The sequence below is a fragment of the Muscardinus avellanarius genome (assembly GCF_963383645.1).
Source record: "Muscardinus avellanarius genome assembly, chromosome: 16".
NCBI classification, from domain to species: domain Eukaryota; kingdom Metazoa; phylum Chordata; class Mammalia; order Rodentia; family Gliridae; genus Muscardinus; species Muscardinus avellanarius.
In genome coordinates, this window is record NC_137802.1 from 28580782 (window position 1) to 28604241 (window position 23460).

General features: G+C 50.2%; 1 protein-coding gene across 4 annotated transcripts in view; it reads left to right on the forward strand.

Annotated features, from left to right (window-relative positions):
- RHBDL3 (rhomboid like 3) overlaps positions 1 to 23460 on the forward strand; it is a gene marked incomplete at both ends in the record, with an annotated part of 58842 nt that overhangs the window by 11765 nt on the left and 23617 nt on the right. For 2 of the 4 annotated variants that reach the window (XM_080713608.1, XM_080713609.1), the window contains 4 exons: positions 9364 to 9522; positions 11591 to 11815; positions 14709 to 14857; positions 18837 to 18949. In XM_080713608.1, coding sequence (XP_080569734.1) covers positions 9364 to 9522; positions 11591 to 11815; positions 14709 to 14857; positions 18837 to 18949 — 646 coding nt within the window. Of the gene's footprint in view, positions 1 to 9363; positions 9523 to 11551; positions 11816 to 14708; positions 14858 to 18836; positions 18950 to 23460 lie in introns of all 4 variants that reach the window. The other 2 variants (XM_080713607.1, XM_080713610.1) reach the window with 2 other exon arrangements.

A 23460-nucleotide genomic window follows, 5' to 3' on the forward strand; every position in this document is an offset into this window, starting at 1 on the left:
CTGTTGCATGGCAAAGAAAGAGGAATGGGGAATCCGTGGGCTGGGAGGCCTGGGGTAGCTTTGAAACAGGCTCTTCCAGTTGCACCCTCAGGCGGGGAAGGCTGAGGGAGAGAGGCTGACGCCTATTTCTCACTGCCCACTCAGTCCCAGCTTCCTGCATTCTGGGGCAGGTCTGAGGCCTCTGTCCCTTCACTGCCCAGGTGTGGGGAGAGCTAGGTGATTTTCTGGAAATTTGATTGTCCAGCCACGGATCCTGGATGCAGCCAGGATCCCCCTTTTCTGCTCAGTCCCCACCCCCAGTCAGCCTGCCAGTCCCCTGGGATTCAGCTCTTTGGCCTGCAGGAGTACAGATGCTCAGGGGCCTGGTGTAGGGACTCATGAAAAGTCCCCTGTGAGGCCTGAGCTGCCTCCCCAGCCCCTAGAGTAGCAGCTGAGCGCACAGACGTAATGTGCCTGGGAACCCTGCTTCTCTAGCTGGCAGGGGCCTGGCCTGGCCAAACCCGGGAAGTGGGGAACACCAGGGCCCCTCCTACTTTATCTGCGGAGGCCTGAGGTCTTTGGGAGTCCACTCCTCACCCCATCTTGGAACAGGCAGGATGGTGCCTGCTGCCCATGGAGTGCTATGGTCTGCTTGGCTCTCTCTGAGAACCCCAATTCTTTATCTGCTAAATAGGACTAATAGCACTTAACCTGAGGTTGGTGTGAGAATAAAAATATGAAAGGCTGGGCACCGTGGTACATACCTGTAACTATAGTACTTGGGAGGCTGAGACAGGAGGATCAGGTTTAAGGCCAGCCTCAGCAACTTAGTAGGGCTGGGCATCTAGCTCAGAGATAGAACACTCTTGGGTCCAATTCCTAGTACCCAAATTAATAATAATAATAATAATAATAATGATGATGTAATAAAAGAATTGTGGAAATCATTTTTTTTTTTGGTAGTACTGGGAATTAAATATAGGGGCATTCTACCTCTGAGCTACACTCCCAGCCCTATTTTTTTTATTTTTATTTTTTATTTTTTTGTGGCACTGGGGTTTCTGGAAGCCCTTCTACCTCTGGGCTACACTCCCAGACCTGTTTTTTTTTTTTAACATATTTTTATTTGGAAACGGAGTCTCTTAAGCCAGCGCAGCTGGCTTCGAACCTGCGTGATCCTCCTGTCTCCGCCTCCCAAGTGCGGGGATTACAAGCGTGCGCCACCATGCCCGGCTGCCTACTTTATTTTTATTTTGAAATGGTCTTGCTACTAGGTTGTTGAGAATCTCACTACTTGTTGAGGCTGGCTGCAAACCTGCAGCCAGGATCTTTCTGTCTCAGCCTCCCAAGTACTGGGACTACAGGTGTGCGCAACCACACGCAGCTCCCAGCCCTTTTTAATTTTTGTTTTGAAACAGGGTCTCACTAGGTTGCTGAGAGTCTCACTTAAATTGTTGAGGCTGATCTTGAACTTGTGATCCTCCTGTCTCAGCCTCCTAAGCACTTTGAGCTGTGTGCCACCATCCCCACCTGGAAGTTAGTATTTTGAAGAGTCTGGTAATAAGGAGGTCAAGAGGAGAGCACAAGGTTTTCTCCATGGGACAAATTAGCATCCACATTGGCAAGGAAGGAAGCACTGGGAGAGAAAGCTGCTGTTCCCACCACCTTGCCTCTGACCTCGGCAGCTGCAGCTGGGACCTAATTTATGGGGTTGTAAATATCCATGAATGGGCCAGAGTTCCCTGGTGGGCTTTGGCTGATGGGTGGGGACAGTTGTGCTGAGCCATAAATCCTTGGGCAGCCTTGTTAATTCTGCTCTGCTCAGAAGCCGGGTAATGATGCACGGAGTCAGCAGATGAACCACCCCTCCCTCCCCAGTGCACAGGCCTCCAGGGGTCATTTGCTGGGATACACTCTGCTTTGGTGGACCAAGGGGAGACAGTGGGGATGGCATGGGAACCTGTCCCGGCTTCTCACTTCTGTACTCAGAGGCCTTCACGGGTCGCAGCTGGTTCCGTGGCCCAGGTGCTGCCTTGGGTGTCTCTGTGAGCACTCACCGTCTCACTGAGGTCCTGGGCCTCTCTAGATGCAGGAGAGGGAGAGGGTCTTCCTAGAGAGAGAATTCATATGCTAAGAGTAGGAACCAGAATTGTGCTTGACCTGGAAACGCAGTTTGTGCAAGTCACACATACATAATAGATACGAAGTAGACTTCTTTCTCTTCTGCTTCACTGCTGCCGAGTAAACTCTGAAGCCGAGGTAGGGGAGAGTCGATGCTGCTGTCCTGGGTGCTGACAGAGTTTGCTCGCTGAGCGCTCAGCTCAGCGGCCCCATTAGGCCAGTCACTGATTTTTCAGCTTCCCTGGGGACCTCGTGTCCCCAGTCAACCTTTTGGCTGGGCCCGGATCCCACAGACTTCTAACTTTGCTGGGGGACTCCAGCGAAGTGTCAGCTGCCTTGAGAGTCTGTGCCGTTCGTGAGAGGGCTGGCTGGCAGTCACTGACAATGGGGCTGCGTTTCACAAAAGGGGAGCTTGACTCTACTGTGGACTCATGCATTTATCCTGGAGAGTGTCCATGCGGCCTCCCTATGAAAAAAATGCTATGAGCATGGTCAGATCAGATTGGAAAATGCTGAGTGAACAAAACCAGCTGGGTTTCTCTACCACCATCTTGCAGAGAGACCTGTCTGTGGGTTTGCGCCTTGTGCCCCTCTTTGAGGATTTCCCAAACCATGAGACCACAGAATCCTTATCTCATGCACTCCCTGGGGACTGGGGGTCCACAAAACACACTTGGAGAAGTTCTGCATCAGAGACTGTATTTCATACAACTGAACAGGACGGAGGAAAACAAGGGCAGGCAAGGCTGGGGCCAGCAAATACAGATCAGAAAGCCTCACATCGTCCTATCTTGAGCGCTAACTTACTCTCTGACCTTCACTTAGTTTTTTTCTCCTTTGCTTTCTGCATCTGTTGCCCTATCCAGAAAGTGTTGTGATGTGGGCCACACCTGTTATTTAGTAAGTATGTATTAGATGGAAGGATGAGAGGACTGGCCTGCTAGGGTCTCTTATGCTTTTTCTAGGCACAGCATCCCACAGCTCCTGGCCCTTCTGCCTGGGTATGAATTTATCTGCACTAAGTATTATCTGTGATAATGAATTTATCTGCACTAATTATTATCTGTTCAGACTTGAGCAAAACTCAGTTCTTGGTGCCTTGGTTTCCCAGCCTCAGGAAAAATGGAAATGGGGAAACTATATAATTTTTTTTTCTTTTTGCAGTACTGGGGATGGAACCCAGGGGCATTCTACCTCCGAGCTACACTCCCAGCCCTATTTTTTATTTTGAAACAGGGTCTCGCTGAGTTGCGAAGAGCCTCACTAAGTAGCTGAGGCTGTCCATGAACCATGATCCTCTAGTCTTAGCCTCCCGAATACTGGGATTACAAGTGTGCGCTACCACGTCCGGCCTGAAACTATATAATTTATAAGACAAGACACTTTGAGAGTGCAGGGATCCCTGCTAGTTGTCATCTTAGGAGTCTTATTGTAAACCAGGAGAGTTTCAGGCTAACGAGGATGGGTGTTGACCTCAGGTTCCTGTGAGGTAGCAGACATTCCATATGTGTCTGCAATCCCAATACTTAGGAAGTGGACACAGGAGGATCTCAAGTTCGACTCCAGCCTCATCAACTTTAGTGAAATCCTGTGTTCAGAAAAAAAAAAAAAAAAGAGTGGGGGTATAGATTAGAGGTAGAATGTCCCCGGTTCAGTTCCCAGTACCAAAAAATAAAACAAATCCAAATATGTTGGCTCTTACTGTGTCGTGGTTCAGCTAGGCAGTAGGCAGAAGGCCAGTATATGAACAGGCCTAGAGCAGAGGCTCAGCAATGCCCTCCCTGCTGCCCTGGGCCAAATGAACTTTGCAGTACTTCTGGGAACCGCCAAGATTCCTTGGAAGGACCATGTTTATTATAAGGCTCTAACCTGCTGTCCCTCTCCCCAGGATCACCAGGAGCCTCTCTGGCAGCATGGACCTGAATGGTCCCAGCTCCTCCTCCCCATGCAGAACCACCTCATCCTGATCCCAAACTCCCCTCAGCCCCTTGACTGCCCTGGGGTTCAGAATGGGAGACCCCCTGCCGGTGGGCCACGTGGCCTGTGGCTTTCTCTTCCCCTCCCCCCTTCACATGGTGCACTTGTGTGCACAGGCACAGGGTGGACATGGGCTGCCCAGAAGGGACAGCGGTGGCCACTTGATTGATGGAGAAACTGAAGCAGCATGGTGGATTGAACTACTTAAATGGCACTGTGGCTGTGGGACGAGGGCTTCTTCTGGAATGCTCCTCCCATCCCTTACCCCAAAGAGGGGAAAGGACCTCAGGCGGCAGCAATACAGAGACAATTTGGCAGATCCTTTCCAGGCTAAGCCCCGGGGTGGGAGACAGGGGATGGCTGCCTGTGTGTGCCTGTGCGCCTGTGTGTGTGGCCTCAGGCTGGGGAGAGCTGGTGACCTAGGGGATTAGGGGCCAGAGGGCTGGGCACTGGTGGGATTAAAAGTCCTTTGGAAGGTCTTTTCAAGGCGAGGCAGGTGGGCGGAGGCAGGGAGGGTCATTCCCGCTCCATGCCTTTCTCCTCCCTCTGCCCATCCTCCTTGCTTGCTGAAGGCTGAATGCGGACCCCCCACCCCAGGCTGGGCCCTATTCAGGTGGCCCCAGTGCCATTCACAGCTCACATTCTTCTAGCTGCCCCATCAGCCCAGCCCAGGTCGGACAGCCTTGAACTCACCCAGCCCCATCTTTCCAGGCGCGCCCGCTGCTGCTGCTGCTGCCGCCAAGGTGGGTGAATCCAGGGCAGGAGTCCCTGAGAGAGGGCAGCACGTTATTAAGGAGGAAATTGCATTTACAGGGCTCAATTCCCCGAAATCTCCAAAGTCTGTTGCTAGTATGATCTCATCCCTTTGGCAGGCCTGAAGGAGGCCAGTGGGTGTGACTGTGCTACCTCCCCACAGAGAGGTGCCCCTCGTGAGGCAAGGGAGGCTGGTGATGCAGGAGAGGTGCCCCTCACTGAGGCAAGGGAGGCTGGTGATGCCGCCCCAGGACCTGGCGAGCTCCTCCTGCCCGTGTTTGCTCCAGCCCCCGCTCCCCACGGGTGGCAACCTACTGGACAGATGGGGCAGTTGAGGCTTCAGCTGTTGGCTTACCCTAAGTCCCACAAACCCCCTCGAGTGGCTGAGCAAGGAGAGGGTTTTGCCATGCACCTTGCTGTCCCACCTCCTTTAGAAGCTCCTGGCTCCCTTTGGGGTCTGTGGGTTCTACCTCTCTCTTTCTCCCCTGACCTCGTGCCCACACTCACTGTCAGCCTCGGCCCTCGTCTTCCCAGACGTTGGTTGGGTACTGGTCAGAAGGTGTCCTGTGTGCATCCACGGAGCCGAAGCCAGCCCATCCACTCTCTCCCTCCCCCTCGTTATCTTCTAGAGTCCCTGAGGCCTCATTATTAGGGGAGCAGTGACCCCCATTGTCTGGCCTGTCTGGCCCTGGCGTGAAAGGTAGAGTTTTGGCAGAGAGTGGAGCCTCGGCCTGGTTCCAGCTCACTCTCTGCAGTGTGGAGGAGCCTGTTCTGTGCTTGGGGCAGGGTGGGCAGGCAGGGCGGGTCTGGGGGCTGGAGGAACCACAGGGCAGCCCCTGTCACTAGGACGACAGCAGGGAGCCCTGGCGGGGAGGCCCGGAGGAGAGCAGGTGGCTCTTTGTCTGATGCTGATCCCAGCCCCCCACCCCACCGCCCTCTGAGCCCTGGAGGAGGCCCCTGAGAGGGGACTGGCTTCCTGCCCCCAACACAGGCAAAACCAGTGGGCAAGAGAGACTCCCTTCTGTGGGGCAGACCAGTGCCCTCTGGGGTCTTCCTGGGACCTGCACCCCCACCTGCCCACCCAGCTCTGGCAGGGCCAGGCGAATGCATCTCCATAACAGAGGGAGTCAGCCAGGGGGTCCCTTTCTCCTCTAGACCCAGTTCCTGCATTTGAGCAGTAAGGAGGCCAGGACTGTTGCTGCCGAGGCTTTTTCCTGCTTTAAAAACCTCTGTTTAGCAGAGGGAGGGCAGGGTACACACTTGTAATCCCAGTACTTGGGAGGCCCACAGGTTCAAGGACAGCCTCAGCAAGTAGTGAGACTCTCATCAATCTAGTGAGACCCTGTTTTAAAATAAAAAGAAAAAAAATAGGGGCCTGGCGTGGTGGCACAAACTTGTAATCCCAGCATTTGGGAGGCTGAGACAGGAGGATCGCTGTTCTCGAACAGCCTCAGCTACTTAGTGAAGCCCTTTGCAACTCAGTGAGACCTTGTTTCAAAATAAAGAATAAAAAATAGGGCTGGGGGTATGGCTCAGAAGTAGAATGCCCCTGGATTCCATCCCTAGTACCACCAAAATAAATAAATAAATATAAATATAAATAGGGCTGGGGATGTAGCTCAGAGATAGAATGCCTCTGGGTTCAATCCCCAGTTACACACAGAAAATTCTGTTTAAACTGGGTGTGGTGGTGCACGCCTATAATCCCAGTACCTAGGAAACTGAGAAAGGAGGATTGCAGGTTGGAGGCCAGCCTCAGCAATATAGCAAGATTCAGCAACTTAGTGAGACCCTGTGTCCAAACAAAAATAAAAAAGACTGGAGTATAGCTTGGAGGTAGAATGCCCCTGTGTTCAGTACCCAGTAAAACACACAGTACACATACACATGGATCTACTATATCAGCTGTAAGGGGTCAAATAAATTATATAAATACTCTGCAAATATTAAGTACTTTTATCCTTTTTTTTTTTTTGTATGGAGGATTGAACCCAGGGGTGTTTTACAGCTACATCTGTAGCCCTTTTTTCAATCTTGAAATAGGATCTCACTAAGTTGCTGAGGCTGGCCTTGAACCTGCGATCCTCCTGTCTCAGCCTCCCAAGTACTGAGATGACAAAACGTGTGCCACCTTGTGTGGTGGTATTCTCATTCTTAATCTTTGCAGAGCAAGGAGTAGGTGAGTTTCCTGAACTATTTGGTGAGGAAAACCAAATCGATTCCAGCCCTGAAACCTGGTATGTAGAGTACAAGTTTTGGGGATGTGTAGGCTTTAAGTAGGTTTCCTTAGAGATGCCCTCTCTTGTAGGGTTCTGGGGAGGATGCTAACTGCTGACTCTTGCTCTCGGATGGCCTTAGAAACGCTGCACATAGACTCTGCTTTCCCAAAATAGTCTTCATTGACCTTATCTGAGAAGTGGGAAGCATGGCTTTGGTCTGTTGCCTGCTCCACCCCCCCACCCCCCCTCTGGTGCCAGGGATTGAACCCAGGAGCATTCTACCTCCAAGCTATATCCCCAATCCTATTTTATGTTTTATTTTGAAACAGGATCTCACTACGTTGCTGGGAGTCTTGCTACACTGGTGAGGCTATCATCAAATATGGGATCCTCCTATCTCACTATCTCAGCCTTCTAGGTACTGGGATTACAGCATGTGCCATGCCTAGCTTTATTTTTTTTTTTTTATTTTTAAAACGTTTTCGGTGTGCTGGAGGTTGAGCTCAGGGTGTTGTGCATGCTAGGCAAGCTCTCCACTACTCAGGAGAGACAAGAGTGTGGTTTCCTAGCAGGGGGTGTGTGGGGATGGGCATTGGGTGGCCCCTGCAAGGAAAGAGGGGCAGGAAGGTTAAGGGCTTCTGTGGGAGAAATAAATTAGATCCTGCCTTTTAAAAATGAACCCATGAGGCGTTTTGTGGAAAATTAGCACCTGTCTATTCGCTCAAACATCCTCTGCCCATCCATCCAGCAAATCTTGATTGAGTGCCCACAAGGCTAGCTCCGTGCCGAGCTCCGCGACAAGTTGTGATCCAGGCCCTGGAGGAGTCCTGTCCCGGCCAGGAGGCGGATGATGCTGAAGAGGACGGTGTGGGCGGGGCCCGCGGCTGGCCAGAGCACAGCGGGCAGTGAGGACCAGGGTGGGTGGGCGTTTGGGGAAGGGCATATCAAAGGAGTTGGAGGAGTAAGTCCGAGGCTCCTGGGAACATGGAGGAGGAAAGGAGTGCTGGATAGAGGTACTCATGAGTACAAAGCTGCAGAGGATTAAGAGACCGGTGTAAACCACAGGCCATGCCCTGAAACAAAAACAACAGAGCTGTGTGTCTTTGGGGGAGCCTGCCAGTCCTGCAGCCGTGGGTGTGTGTAAGTGGGGCTCTGGGAGGGGGCTGATGGCCAGATGCAGAGGCCAGATGCAGAAGGACTTCTCATGCAGTGCTTCCTGTGCCCTAGGGCTCCCTACATCTCCCATGAAGTTCTAGTGGCCCAGCCCCATCTCCTGTCACTGGGAAGGTCTTTTGTGAGTGTGTGTGTGTGTGTGTGTGTGTGTGTGTGTGTGTGTGTAAAACTGGGGATTGAACCCAGGTGCATTCTACCCCTGAGCTACACCCCCAGCCATTTTTATTTTTTATTCTTTTTATATTTGTGGTACTGGGGATTGAACCCAGAGGCTTTCTACCTCCGGGCTACACTCCCAGACCTATTTTATATTTCATTTGGAAACAGGATCTTAATAAGTTGCTGAGAGCCTCACTAAGTAGCTGAGGCTGGCTTCGAAACTGTGCGATCCTCTTGTCTCAGCCTCCCAAGTGCTGGGATTATAAGCGTGCACCACCATGCTGCTTGTTTTATTTTTATTTTGAAACAAGGTCTCACTCCCAATATGATACATACCTGTAAGCCCAGTACTTGGGAGACTGAGACAGGAAGATTGCAGGCTTGAAGCCAGTGTCTGGTAACTTAGTGAGACCTTGTTTCAAAATTTAAAAAGGGGATGTAGTGTAGCTCAGAGGTAGAGTGCCACTGGCCACTGGGTTCAATCAATTTTGTACACCGAACAAAAAACAGGGTCTTGCTGAGTTGCTGAGGGTCTTACCTAACTGCTGAGGCTGGTCTTGAAGCTGTGATCCTCCTGTCTCAGTCTCCCAAGTACTGGGATTACAGGTTTGCACCACCGCTGCTGGCAGCACACAGGTCTTCTGTTGAAATGTTCTCCTGTGTCCTCCCCCGTCCCCAGCCTCATAAATTTCTCACCTTACTCTGCTCATTGACTTTCATTCCTGCTTTCCTCTCTGCAAGCAGAGGAAGGGCTGAGGAGAGGTGGTGGTACTTCCCTGAGCCTCAGTTTCCCTCTCCATACTAGACAGCTGAATGCAATTGGTCCTGAAGGATGCTTGGGAACATCTCATACACCAGCTAGGCTTCTGTGGGCAGAGCACCAGGGACAGGAGCTGGGGGTGCTGGTGACCATCCAAGCCTGTCAGTGCAGGGCGGGCGTGCTGTCCTGCTGACCTCCCTGCTATCTCTGCTTCCCCCTCAGTTGGACCCTGGGAACACGGGCTATATCAGCACAAGCAAGTTCCGGAGCCTCCTGGAGAGCCACAGCTCCAAGCTGGACCCACACAAAAGGGAGGTACTCCTGGCTCTCGCCGACAGCCACGCGGACGGGCAGATCTGCTACCAGGATTTTGCCAACCTGGTGAGGGTGCTGGGGCCCTCACCACCGGGAGGGGCCTGTTTGAGGGGTTGTGACTGAAATGCATGAAAGAAATATAAACAAAGGGACCTGTTGGCTCACAGCATTGGAAAGGCCCAGGCTTCAGCAAGCGAAAGGGTGCCACTGAGTACCCAGTTTATCTTTGTCTTTCAGTTCTGCAACATCAGCCCATCCTCAAAGCAGCTCCTAGCAATTCCATACCCTCCCATAATGGCACCATAGTAGCTGCCGCTGTTCCAGCCCTCACGTACCCCCAGGCTGCACCATGTGGTCTCTTTCTCTGGTAGCTCTTGCCCAAGTCTTGGAATTTTTTCTTTTCCACCGACCTAGATTGTGGTAGTGGGATGTATTGACTGACTCTAACCAATCAGTGCCCACTCTTCATTGCTGCGAGTGGAGTCAGTTCCACCAAATGAAGTAGGTAGGTTATTGCCGGGAGCAGAGGGAGCGGGGGAGTCTGGGAGCAGTGCAGCGAGAGGGAGGCTGAGCTGGTCAGACCTGCTGGCGTGGTCCTGTGTCATTGGAAGGCTGGAGCTTGGAGGCTTGTTGTGCATCCTGCCCCAGGGTCTGGCATCTTGGGCTGGGACTTCTGGGATTACTGTGGTGAAATTGCATTGGAACTCCCAAGCCACAGAGAAGCAGCAGGCTCAAGCTTTGTGGGTTTGGAAGGACCAGGCTGGGACTAGCTGGAAGGCCTTCATCTGGGATGGCTTGCCAGAGGGGGTGGGCTGGAAGCCAGATACTGACAGCGAGAGACAGTGGGCTCGGGAGCGAGGAGGGGGCTCTTTGGTGGGGCTGCCACCACCTGGCTTGGCTGAACCCAGACCTTGCCGCTGCCTTCCAGGACAAGGGCTCAGACGCCTGTGCCTTGCTTTGGCCTGGCTCAGCTCTGCCTTGCTCCTATCCACTGCTGGGCCCAGTGTCTCACGAATACATCCACAGTCCCCACACTGGGTCCTGGGGCTGGGAGAGCTATGTCTCTGGGGCTCTTCCCCAGAGGAAGGGGCTAGGGCGTGGCCCTAGGGTGCAGGTGGGAGGCAACAGAGGCTTCTGGAGGCTGGAGTAAGCCAAATGACCAGCTGACCGCTGGGGGAGGCAGCCAGCACCTCACAGAGGGTGTGTCTGGGCTGCTGAGGGCAGGGCTCCATGTGCACAGAGCCTCACAGTCCTGGAGGAACTCCTGAGGAGGGGCGGCTCTCATGGCACTGCTCTGGGTTCTTATTTCAAAGACCTCCCTGAGAGAGAGCTGTGTATCCAAGGGCTGCTTCCCTTCTGCTCTGGGGTGTCTGAGGACACCACTCCTACTTGTCCCAGACATCACCCCCTCTGGGAAGCCTGCTGGCCACCTTGGGACAATTCAGGCTCCCTCCTGAATGCTCTGAGCTGTGGCTGCTGATTACCTCTGTGTCCTGAGCATCTCTGGGCCCCTGTATCTTGTAGCATGCCCGACACTTAGTAGTCGTTCAGTAAACTGTGTTAGATGGTTGACGAATGAGTGAATGAAAGGAAGATAGCATGAATACAAACAAAGGCTCTGGGTTTGAATTTGATGGCTTCCTAAAACTGCCTGTGCAAGCTGGGCGTGGTGGCGCACGTTTGTAATCCCCACGCTTGGGAGGCTGAAACAGGAGGATCGCACGGGTTCAAAGCCAGCCTCAGCTACTTAGTGAGGCTCTCAGCAACTTAGTGAGACCCTGTTTCCAAATAAAATATTAAAAAAAAGGTCTGGGAGTATAGTCCGGAAGTAGAAAGCCTCTGGGTTCCACCCCCAGTACCACCAAAATAAATAAATAAATAAAACTGCCTGTGCCTCAGTTTCCTGTGCGGCTGAATAGGGAGCTTTCATAGTCCTCATCTCATAAGTAGACTAGTTGTATCAAATGAGCCCATGTGAACCCTGACACACATTAGGAGTGCAGTGGCTGTTGCTTCTTATTAGTATAGAAAGAGAAAGGTGGGGTTAGGCCTCAACTAAGGTGAGTACTGGCTTGGTGTGAGTGGGCTCCCCGAGACCTCAGCTCTGACCTGGTACACCCTGTCTCCTGCACAGATGAGCAACAAACGGTCCAACAGCTTCCGCCAGGCCATCCTGCAGGGCAACCGCAGGCTCAGCAGCAAGGCCCTGCTGGAGGAGAAGGGGCTGAGCCTCTCACAGCGACTGGTCCGCCATGTGGCCTACGAGACCCTGCCCCGGGAGATTGACCGCAAGTGGTACTACGACAGCTACACCTGCTGCCCCCCACCCTGGTTCATGATCACAGTCACACTGCTGGAGGCAAGGACCGGGTGGGGAGAGGGTTGCCCAGCGTGGCGGGTGGGGGAGGGGCTATCGGAGATTATGAGGGGAAGGAGACATTCCCCTCCACTGAAGACTGGTTGAGTATAAAATGGCTGGTTGTCACTGCAAGTCAGACCTAGTTATAAGTGCAAGAGTTGCTATAATCCTGGACCGCAAAGGAATATCATCATCATTATTATTATTGGTACTGGAGATTGAATTCAGGGATGTTCTACCTCTGAGTTATACCTTCAGCCCTATTTTTTTTTTTTTTTTTTTTGGTGGTATTGGGGTTCCTGGAAGCCCTTCTACCTCCGGGCTACACTCCCAGACCTATTTTTTACATTTTCATTTTGGAAACAGGGTCTCCTAAACCAGCGCGCGCGGCTGGCTTCGAACCTGCGTGATCCTCCTGTCTCTGCCTCCCAAGCGCGGGGATTACAAGCGTGCGCCACCACGCCCGGCTACCTTCAGCCCTATTTTATTTTTTATTTTGGGGGTGAAACCCAGTGTCTTTCTACCTCCAGGCTATACTCCCAGACCTATTTTATATTTTATTTGGAAACAGGGCCTCACTAAGTTGCTGAGGGCCTCACTAAGTATCTGAGGCTGGCTTCGAACCTGTGCAATCCTCCTGCTTCAGCCTCCCAAGCTCTGGGATTACAAGCATGAGCCACCACACCTGGCTTTATTTTTTATTTTGAAACAGGGTCTCACTCAGTTGCTCGGGGCCTCGCTAAGTTGCTGAGGCTGGCTTCAGTCCTGCAGTCCTCCTCTCTCTGCCTCCCAAGTACTGAGAATACAGGTGTGTACCACCATGCCCAGATGCAAAGAGATATTATGAAGATTACTATTTCCAGCAATTTTTGTTGCAGTGAAGTCCCCACATGGCCACCCCTGTGGAAACAATAGCAGCAGAAACAAGGCAATAAATTCACTGATTTGAGGGTTTCAGCCAGGCAAATCCACTAAAGCACATGTTCCTCTCCAGCTGGGCAAGGTGGGCCAGTCCCTGGCTCCCCTGGGACCCTACTCCCCACCTAAAGTGGAGTCACCCACAGGAAGCATACCTCTATTTACAGTCTTTCTGAACACAAAAGCATCATGCACATACCTCTGGGAGGGAATGTTTATGAACAAGTAAATGTGGGCTTAACATATTTTAAAGAACATTCTCCCCTCTTGGGAGTCAGCCATACCTATTGTTATGCAGAAAAATATCTTGCTTAGGCAACATAATTCTAAGCTACTTTCTCTCCTGGTTCCCACGCGTAGTGGAATTCAGGTCCCCCTGCATTCAACCCAGGCTCCCGCGCTGCCCACCCCAGCACCGGCTCCTGGGTGGACCATTAACTTCCCTTTGGCATTTTATGATCTCACAGTGTTTGTCTTCCAATGCCATGGATCTAATTACTGCCTCTGCATATGTTCTTGCAAAGTTCCTGCCTAATCAGACGGCAGGACGGCTCCACACCCTTGCATCTTCCTTCTCCTTCGTCTGTTTCGCTAAATCAGAACACTCTGCTCTGCAGGCCAGAGCTCCTCTGTTTGTTGTTATGGCTTTGTCCAAGTACATATTGAAGTTGTGGTTTTTCTGAGATATTCTTGGACTCATTCTTCAAGTGCTTACTGTGTTGGTCTATTTATTAACATCTATTTGAGGACCAATAATAATGAGATGCCTTAGAAGCTGTACGTGCTGCCAGGCCACCCGCATGGAGTTTGGTGGACAGAACAGCTTCTCAGAAAGCCCCGAGGAAACGCAGTTGCCAGGAGCCTAAGCCATGCCCAGGCTCAGCCTGGCAGGTCTTAACCTGACACTAATTATAGCTTCCTTCTCTGAGTGTGTGCTGGGCATGAGGCTGGCTCTTTGTTAGCTTTATTATTACTTTTATTTAAAAAAAATTTTTTTTTGTACTAGGGATGGAACCCAGGGGCATTCTACCTCTGAGCTATACCCCCAGCCCTTTTGTTTTTGAAACGGGATTTTACTAGGTTGCCAAAGGCCTTGCTGAGTTGCTGAGCATGTCCTTGAAGCTAGGATCTTCCTCTCTCAGCCTCTCAAGAAATGGGGTCACCGGTGTACACCACAATATCTGGCCACTTCATCACTTTTAAACCTCATGATAGCTGGGTGTGGTGTGCATGCCTGTAATTCCAGTATTTGGGAAACTGACACAGGAGGATCATGGTTCGCAGCCAGCCTCTGCACATAGTAAGACTCTCATCAACCTAGTGAGATCCTGTTTCCAAATAAAAATAAAATAGGAAGCCGGGCGTGGTGGTACATGCTTGTAATCCCAGCATTTTGGGAGGCTGAGACAGGAGGATCACAGTTTGCAGACAGCCTCAGCTACTTAGGCCCTTCGCAACTCAGTGAGACCCTGTTTCAAAGTAAAGAATACAAAATAGGGCTGAGGGTGTAGCTCGGAGGTAGAATGCCCCTGGGTTCCATCTTCAGTACTGCAAACAAAACACAAATAAACAAATAAAAATAAAATAAAGCTATGGATGTAGCTCAGAGGTAGAAAGCCTCTGGATTCAATCCCCAATGCCACACACAAAAAAAACAACCAACAAACCTATATGGAAGGGGTTAGTGAATTATTATTGAAATTAAAGTTAAAATTTTCTACACCTGCCTGCATGGGCCGTGTGTGCAAAGATACCATGTGACCATGTCGTGATCACTTAATACAGAAGAATCAAACAAGTGGGGTGGAGGTGGCTGCATGTTGAGCTGGGCACTGGTTGTAGGATGCATCATGTTCTCTGAGAAGCAAGGCCGATGTCCCTGGAGGGATTCCCAGTGCTCATCAGCATGATAAAGAGGGCTTGGGGACAGTCTTGCTCCTGGTGACATGTCCTCTCCGCTCTGTGCTTTATCCAGATTGCTTTTTTCCTCTACAATGGGGTGTCGTTGGACCAATTTGTGCTACAGGTGACCCATCCACATTACCTGAAGAACTCCCTGGTGTACCATCCTCGGCTCCGCGCGCAGGCTTGGCGCTACCTGACGTACATCTTCATGCACGCGGGGTGAGCACCTGTCTTCTTTCTACTCCCAGGAGTCCTGTGGAGAAAGAATGGTCCCGATCGCCCGGGGTGAGATGTGTGAGTGTGCGTATCCACCCATATGTACACATTTTGGCAGTGGTAGGGATCGAGCCCGGGCCTTACACAATCAAGCCAAGTGCTCTACTGCAGCATTCGCTCCCCCTGGCCCTGAAGCCGAATTTTTGCTTAATTCCATGGACACAGGATTTGAAATGGCTGCTTGGAACTCATCTCATACCAAAATATACAAGTCAGTTATTGAGAGTGTATGGGAAAGGGAACTACAGAAAGAAAACTGCTAAAAGCCAGAGTGAGATCAGCGCTCACATGTATGGCAAGCCATTCTGTGTATTTGCTAGAGAGATGTGAAATTGGAGCTGCGCTCGCTCCTACAAAGAGGGGCGTGAGATCAGCTGCCAGGCTCCTGTGGGTAAGCTGAGAGTGTCCCCATGCAAGGGGCTCATTTATTGGAAACACCTTTTTTTTTTTTTTTTTTTGGTGGTACTGAGGGTGGAACCCAGGGGCTTTCTACCTCCGGGCTATCCTCCCAGACCTATTTTATACTTTATTTGGAAAAGGATCTCACTAAGTTGCTGAGAGCCTCACTAAGTAGCTGAGGCTGGCTTCAAACCTGTGTGATCCTCCTGTTTCAGCCTCCCAAGAGCTGGGATTACAAGTGTGTGCCACCACGCCCAACTTGGAACCACCTTCTTCCCCAGGAGTCTTCACACATACTGAGGCTCTTCTGAGAAACTGGCAATAATTGCTTTTTCTTTTTCTTTTTTGGTACTGGGAATGGAACCCAGGGGCATTCGACCTCTGAGCTATACCCCCTGCTCTATTTTTTATTCTTTATTTTGAAACCGGGTCTCATTGAGTTGCGGAGGGCCTCACTAAGTAGCTGAGGCTGTCCGTGAACCATGGACAGCCTCCTGAATGCTGGGATTACAAGTGTGCGCCACCACGCCCGGCTTCTCAGCTACTACTTAATGAGGCCCTTTGCAACTCAATGAGACTCTGTTTCAAAATAAAGAATCAAAAATAGAGATGGGAGTGTAGCTCAGAGGTGGAATGCCCCTGGATTCATTCCCCAGTACCTAAATAAAATAAACAGACAGACAGACAGATTGATTCCAGGGTGTTAGGAATTCAGGACACAAGCCTACCTATCCGAGGTGCCTCACAGGTGTCCTCCTGAGTAAGCAGGCACCCACAGGTCCTCAATGTAGCCCTGCTAGGCTTTCACACAGGGTCCTGCAGACCGGGAGCAGAGCCCAGTCCTCTTGTGTGCTCTATTACTCTAACTGAAATCATCCCCAGGTAGCTGTTCATGTGCTGTAGGCTCAGTTTATTTATCTCTTTTTTTGGGGGAGGGGGGGTGGTACTGGGGTTCCTGGAAGCCTTTCTACCTCCGGGCTACACTCCCAGACCTATTTTTACATTTTTATTTGGAAACAGGGTCTCCTAAGCCAGCGCATGTGGTTGGCTTCGAACCTGCGCGATCCTCCTGTCTCGGCCTCCCAAGTGCAGGGATTACAAGCATGCGCCACCACGCCCGGCTGTAGGCTCAGTTTAAATGAAATAATGGATGTTAAAATGCTTTGTAGGTCGGGCGTGGTGGCGCACGCTTGTAATGCCAGTGCTTGGGAGGCTGAGACAGGAGGATCGTGCAGGTTTGAAGCCAGCCTCAGCTACTTAGTGAGGCTCTCAGCAACTTAGACCCTGTTTCCAAGTAAAATACAAAATAGGTCTTGGAGTGTAGCCCCAAAATAGAAAGCCTCTGGGTTCCATCCCCAGCACCACAATAAATAAATAAATAAATAAATAAATAAATAAATAAATAAATAAAGCTTTGTAGTCTTGTAAGTCCACATTGACTTAATAATAGTAATGTTACAGTATTTTCTGGTACTATAAAGACTTGGCTACATACCCATACTTTTTGTGTGTGTGTGTGTGTGTGTGTGTGTGTGTGGTACTGAGGGTGAAACTCAGGGGCTTTCTACCTCTGCGCTATACTCCCAGACCTATTTTTTATACTTTACTTGTTTTTTTTTTTCTTTCTTTCTTTTTTTTTTTTTTTTGGTGGTACTGGGGTTCCTGGAAGCCCTTCTACCTCCGGGCTACACTCCCAGACCTATTTTTACATTTTTTTATTTGGAAACAGGGTCTCCTTAAGCCAGCCTGCGCGGCTGGCTTCGAACCTGCGCGATCCTCCTGTCTCCGCCTCCCAAGCGCGGGGATTACAAGCGTGCGCCACCACGCCCGGCCTATACTTTATTTGGAAACAGAGTCTCACTGAGTTGCTGAGAGCCTCACTAAGTAGCTGAGGCTGGCTTCGAACCTGTATGATCCTCTTGTCTCAGCCTCCCAAGCGCTGGGATTACAAGCGTGTGCCACCATGCCCGGCTACATACCCACACATTTAGCAATAAGATCTGGCCCCAGATAACTAGAAGTGTGCAGAGGCAGGCATTCACAGGGCATGAGGTCTGGGTCCCTCCCTGGCCTTGGGAGTCTTGGAGTAGAGCAGGTCTTTTCTTAGACCAGGAAAAAGAAGATTTCTTTATGCCACTATTTTTTGGCTATTTTTATCTTTTTTTTTCTTCCTTCCTTCCCATCCATCCATTTACCCATCCATCTATCATCTCTCCATCCATCCTGGGGATTGAACCAGGAGGAGTGCACTACCACTAAGCTACATCCTCAATCCTTTGTGTGTGTGTGTGTGTGTGTGTGTGTGTGTGTGGTACTAAGGATTAAACCCAGAAGCATTCTATCTCCAAGTTAAACCATAGTTCTCTTTATTTTTTATTTTGAAATAGGGTCTTGCTAAGTTACTGAGGGCCTGGTTAAACTGCTAAGCTAGCCTCAATGGTGGTAGTGCTAAGGATTGAACCCAAGAGCATTCTAACTCTGAGCTATACCCCCAACTCTGTTTTTTTTTTTTTTAATTTGAAAAAAGTCTCACTAAGTTGTTGAGAGCCCCCACTAAATTGCTGAGGCAGGCTTTGAACCTGTGATCTTCCTGTCAACCTCCCAGTGCTAGGATTATAGGCATGCACTGTTACACATGACCCCAGCTATTTTTAATTTTGAAACAGGGTTTTGCTGAGTGCCCTAGGCCGGCCTTGAGATCCTCCTGCCTCATGCTCTCCAAGTTGCCTTGCTCCTCTATAAGACTTGAAGGTCAAACTTTGGTTATTAAATTAAATTAAATTAAATTAAAATTTATTTTATTTTATTTTTGTGGGTATGGGGATGGAACTTAGGGGCATTCTACCTCTGAGCTACACCCACTGCCCTATTTTTTATTCTTTATTTTGAAACAGGATCTCACTAAGTTGCAGAGGGCCTCACTAAGTAGCTGAGGCTGTCCGCGAACCACGATCCTCCTCTGGTCTCAGTCTCCCTAATGCTGGGATTACAAGCGTGAACCACCACGCCCGGCTGAAGGACAAACTTTGAATTAATAAGTTACAAGAGATTTCTTTAATGCTTGCACTTTTTCAAGAGCATCTTTCTCTTTCAGTATCAGTAGCTCTAGCAATAGAACCAGAGTGACCACAGGACCTGGTGAACAGAGTGGGTCAGACCAATTATAAATCTGACCGCTCACCGGTGTCTGACTTTCAACCAGTTACCATCCATTTCTGAGCCTTGGCTTCTCACAGCTGAACCCATGGAGCTGCTAGGTCTGGACTAGTTAGTTGTTCTCATGGTGGCAGGTGCAGACACTGCCAGCCACCACCCAGGTCCCGTACATGTCCCTGTTTCAGCTGGCAGGAACACTCTTGCCAAGGTGATGTGTCTGCACTGTCCTCTCACCCCCTCCACCCCCAACCATGACTCCTCAAAGGCAGTCTCTCTCACTCCTGGGTCCTCAGCATCTCGGTACACTGTTTGATTGATTGATGAATGAATGAATGAATGAATGAATGAATGATGTGGTCTGTCACAGGATAGAACACCTGGGGCTCAACGTGGTGCTGCAGCTGCTGGTGGGGGTGCCTCTGGAGATGGTGCACGGAGCCACCCGCATTGGGCTCGTCTACGTGGCTGGCGTTGTGGCAGGTAGGCAGGCGGGTCATGTCCAAGACCTCCCCAGGTGGGCTGGGGTCCTATGGGTGGGACAAGCCCCAGATGCACAGAATGCTCATCACCAAGGCACTAAGTTGTCTGGCAAGCAAATCTTCCGCTTCTAAGGAGGTTGCAAGGGGCGAGCCCCCCAGAGAGGGAGGTGTGTGATCATGACGAGGCGGGGAGAATTCAGATCAGGAAAAGTAATATATATGTCACTTATATATTTTTTATATATACATATATATCTTTATCTTTGTGTGTGTGTGGCACTGGGGATTGAACCCAAGGGCATTCTACATTTGAGCTATACCCTCCAGTCCTATTTTTTAATTTTTCTTTTGAAACAGGGTCTCATTAGATTGATGAGAGTCTCACTACTTGCTGAGACTGTCCGCAAACCTGTGATCCTCCTGTCTCAGCCCCCAAGTACTGGGATTACAGGTGTGCACCACCGCACTTGACTTCTCTCTTCCCTCTTTTTTTTTAGGGGGGTACTAGGGATTGAACTCAGAGGTGTTCTACCTTTGAATTATACCCCAGCCCTTTTTATTTTTTTTTATTTGAAACAGGGTCTTGCTAGATTACTGAGAGTCTCACCAAGTTGCTGAAGCTGGTCTCAAGCTTTTGATCCTCTGTCTCCGCTTCCCAAGTACCAGGATTATAGGCATTCGCCACTGTTCCTGGCCCTTAACCATTGTTGGTCGCAGTAAGCTTGAACGGGAGCTAATGAGCTCTGCCTGTAGGGTTGTTAGAGGCTGGAGAAGCCATGGATGAAATGACAGTACTCCATAAACAGCAAGAGGCTGCGGCAAGATTGCTCTGGGGACACCAGGAGTGTGGGTAGGGCCAGGCAGCTTCCTGGCCAGGGCAGCACCAGAACCCACAAGGAGATCTTGCCGCTACTCGGACCAGCCCCTTGACTGACCCTCTGTGGACAAGAGCGTCTATGCTGAGAGGTGGTGGGCTCTCGCCCCACCGGGAGGAGGGCTGCCTTGCACGTGTGTGGCTGTGGCAGGTGACCATCGCTGGGCAGGTGGGAGGGAAGCAGGGGAGAGCAAAGCAGTTCTGCAGGAACAGTCTCGCCGCCCCTCTTCTGAGCACAGGGATCTCCCTGTGATGTCTCCAACTTTATTGCTGGCTCTTTTTTTTTTTTTTTAAACAAGGTTTGCCGCCTCATCTCTTCAGCTTGACAGCTGTGCCCAAGGGAGCTTTGTGTGTATGTTTAAGTAAGACCTTAATCCTTTCTGAGTGGCATTAAAATTGTCATCAGGAAAGAGGCACAGCTTCGGCCTTGTAAACGACAGGCAGGCAGGGACCCTTGGTGGTGACTGAAGTGGCTTCAGAAATGGGAAAGCCCCCTCCTCCCCCACCCCAGACACACACGGGCTGGTCTCATTTGTAAACCTTGGCCTTGGGCGAGTCTCCGGTCTGAATCCCTGTCACGCCTCTGCGGACCTTGGACAGCGCCCCCCAAGCCCTTCCAAGAATCCAGCAGCCACCAAGTCCTCCACAGAGGTCTAATGAGCACCTCTGTGTTCCAGATTGCTCAGCCACCCACGCACCTCCTGGTCCTGACATCTGGGGATTTATAGTCGCATTTCCCTACCTAGAGACTCAGAGTCCCCGATGTTAAATGGCGAGGAACAGGCAAGATACTCGTAACACTTGCAGTTCACAGTCAATTAGATGGGAGTGCCAATAACCTGGAAGACAGAAATAAGATCCAGAATGGCTCAGACTTCGTCCCGGAGCAGATGACACGCATCGCTTGCCAGTGATGTCAGCATAGGCAGAGCGGGGCGACAGGCAGCCCGAGCAGGGCTTCCAACCACGCGGGGGCCAAGGGCCTGCCGCATTCCGCCTGCCTCTGTCACTGAATCAGACCAGAGGGCACTCTGGTCAACACATAACACACCATCGATCTCCAGGGTTGAGTCCATTGATCTGCTGCTGCTCACCCCTGCCCCCAGCTCTCCTCTAAGAGGGGACCTGTTAACAGATGCGGGAATTTGAATGGATGCTAATCAGTGCCTACATGTGTAGCCATAATTAACTCTCACACCAACTCCACATGGCAGGTACTGTTACTCTTCACTGGGTACAGATGCGGACACCAGGCTTTGAGTAAAGTATGTGTTCAATATGTGGGAGGCCCTGGGTTCAATCCCCAGCACCCCAAGAAACAACCAAAAAAGAATCAGCTAGGAGTGGTGGCCATGCCTATAATCCCAGTACTTAGAGGCTGAGACAAGAGGATTGCAAGTCCAGGTCAGCCCTAGCAACTTGGTCCCTGTTTCTAAGTAAAAAATAGAAAGAGCTGGGGTATAGCTCAGAGGTAGAATGCTTCTGGGTTCAATCCCCAGTACTAGGAGAGAGGGGGGGGAGGGGAGTACAGCTGGGCATGGTGGCCCATGCTTATAATCCAAGCATTTAGGAGGCTGAGACAGGAGGATCTCGATTTGAGGACAGCCTCAGCTACTACTTGTGAAGCTCTTTGCCACTCAATGAGACCCTGTTTCAAAATAAAGAATAAAAAACAGGGCTGGGTGTGTAGCTTGGGGGTAGAATGCCCCTGGGTTTCATTCCCAGTACCAAAAGAAAAAAGAAGGAAAAAAGAAAGTAATGAAACTGAAGCTTACAGGGTAAGTGACCTGCCCAAGAAGACGCAGCCTGTCAGTGATAGAGCTTGGCTCAGGCCCAAAGGCTGCCTCAAAATGGTACCATAGTGTAAAGAGAAGCAAAAGGTAATCCTTTTCCTTTGTGCAGTTGATTAATTATTAGAAACCAAGTGAGACTGTAATAGAAATCTGGCCCTATTGTTTAATTCCTGTCCTGTGAACATATTTTAGACCCAGAAGCATCGTGCTTTGTAGATAACAGCTCATGGGCACATATGGTGCTCCAGGCCTGTGATGAGGGGTTCACATATGTCATCGCCCATAGTCATCGCAATAATCCTATGGGGGTACTGCTGCCCTCTTATTACAGGCAATTCAGAGAGGTAAAAGCACTTGTTTAATTTTCCCAGATAAAAAGTAAAACTGGGAGCCAAGCGTGGTGGCGGACGCTTGTAATTCTAGCCTTTGAGAGGCTGAGACAGGAGGATCATGGTTTACGGAGAGCCTCAGCTACTTAGTGAGGCCCTTTGCAACTCAGTGAGACCCTGTTTCAAAATAAAGAATAAAAAAATAGGGCTGGGGGTATAGCTCGAAGGTAGAATGCCCCTGGGTTCCATCCCCAGTAATGCAAAAAAAAAAAAAAAAAAAAAAAAAAAAAAGTAGAACTGGGGTAAAGCCCTGTGTGTCTAACCACCACATGTGGCCAATAAGTAAATTATGGCCAACAATTATGGTGCTAACAAGTGAGGTACTTTAAAGACCATCACCAAGTGTTTTATTATAGATTATAAGACGTGTGCATCCCCAGAGCCAGGCACTGCTAGTCAATAAATATTTTGCAGAATAAAAGAATCTATAAGTAAGCTGGGCATGGTGGCGCATGCTTGTAATCTTAGTACTTGGGAAGCTGGGGCAAGAGGATCAGGGTTTGCAGCCAGCCTTAGCTACTTAGTGAGGCCCTTCACAACTTAGACCCTGTTTCAAAATAAAGAATAAAGGTAGGGCTGGGGTTGTACCTCAGAGGTAGAATGCCCCTGCGTTCAATCCCCAGCACCACACACACACACACACACACACACACACACACACACACACACACAGAAGAATCTGTAAATAAAATTATATTGCTTAAAGGTAGAATAAAATAATCCATGAATAAAGTTACATTGCTTAAAGGTAGATGTTCTTCCCTTTGCTATTTGGGTTTTCCAAATGGCCAAGGGGGATGTTGGAGAACACCTGCCTTAGTTTCAGGCTAAAATTACCACACCTGTGCCTGATGGCGAGCTCACTAGTGTACCACATGCTGCTTGTGGGTCCAGAATGTGTTTTGGAGAACAGAAAGCCCTGACTAGAACTGGGCTGTTGGTCTGCTGCTGCGCAGAGGTGAGTATGTCACTCATTTGCCATTTTTCCCCAGATTTGTAACAGCTTATGCATCCTCTCCGGCCCAGATCCTGCTTTGGGATGGCCTTTATTTATATACATACACCCCCTGTGTTTGTGTTTACTCCCACACAATCTCTCCAGGCCCCCAGCAATCTGCAGGAGATCTTAGGAAAATCCAAGTCATTAACATCAAGATTCCACCACCTGGACCTGAGCCTGGGCCCCAGATCTTGGGCCAAGCCCGAGGTTGCTGAATTTCTGATGAAGAAGGAACGCCCGAAGCCCTCTTTATTGGTGGTGGTGGGGGTTAAGCTTTGCTTCCTGAGTCCCACCCCATTCAGCCAGAGTTGCTCCCTGTGCTCTGCCCCATGGGTTCGGGAACTCTCAGAAAGGTTTTCTTTGAAAAGGGTATTTCATGCTTACAATTTGGAAAGCCTTAGTCCAGTTCATTTATAGATGTAGAAACCAAAGCCCAAAGAATTCATGGGTTATGCC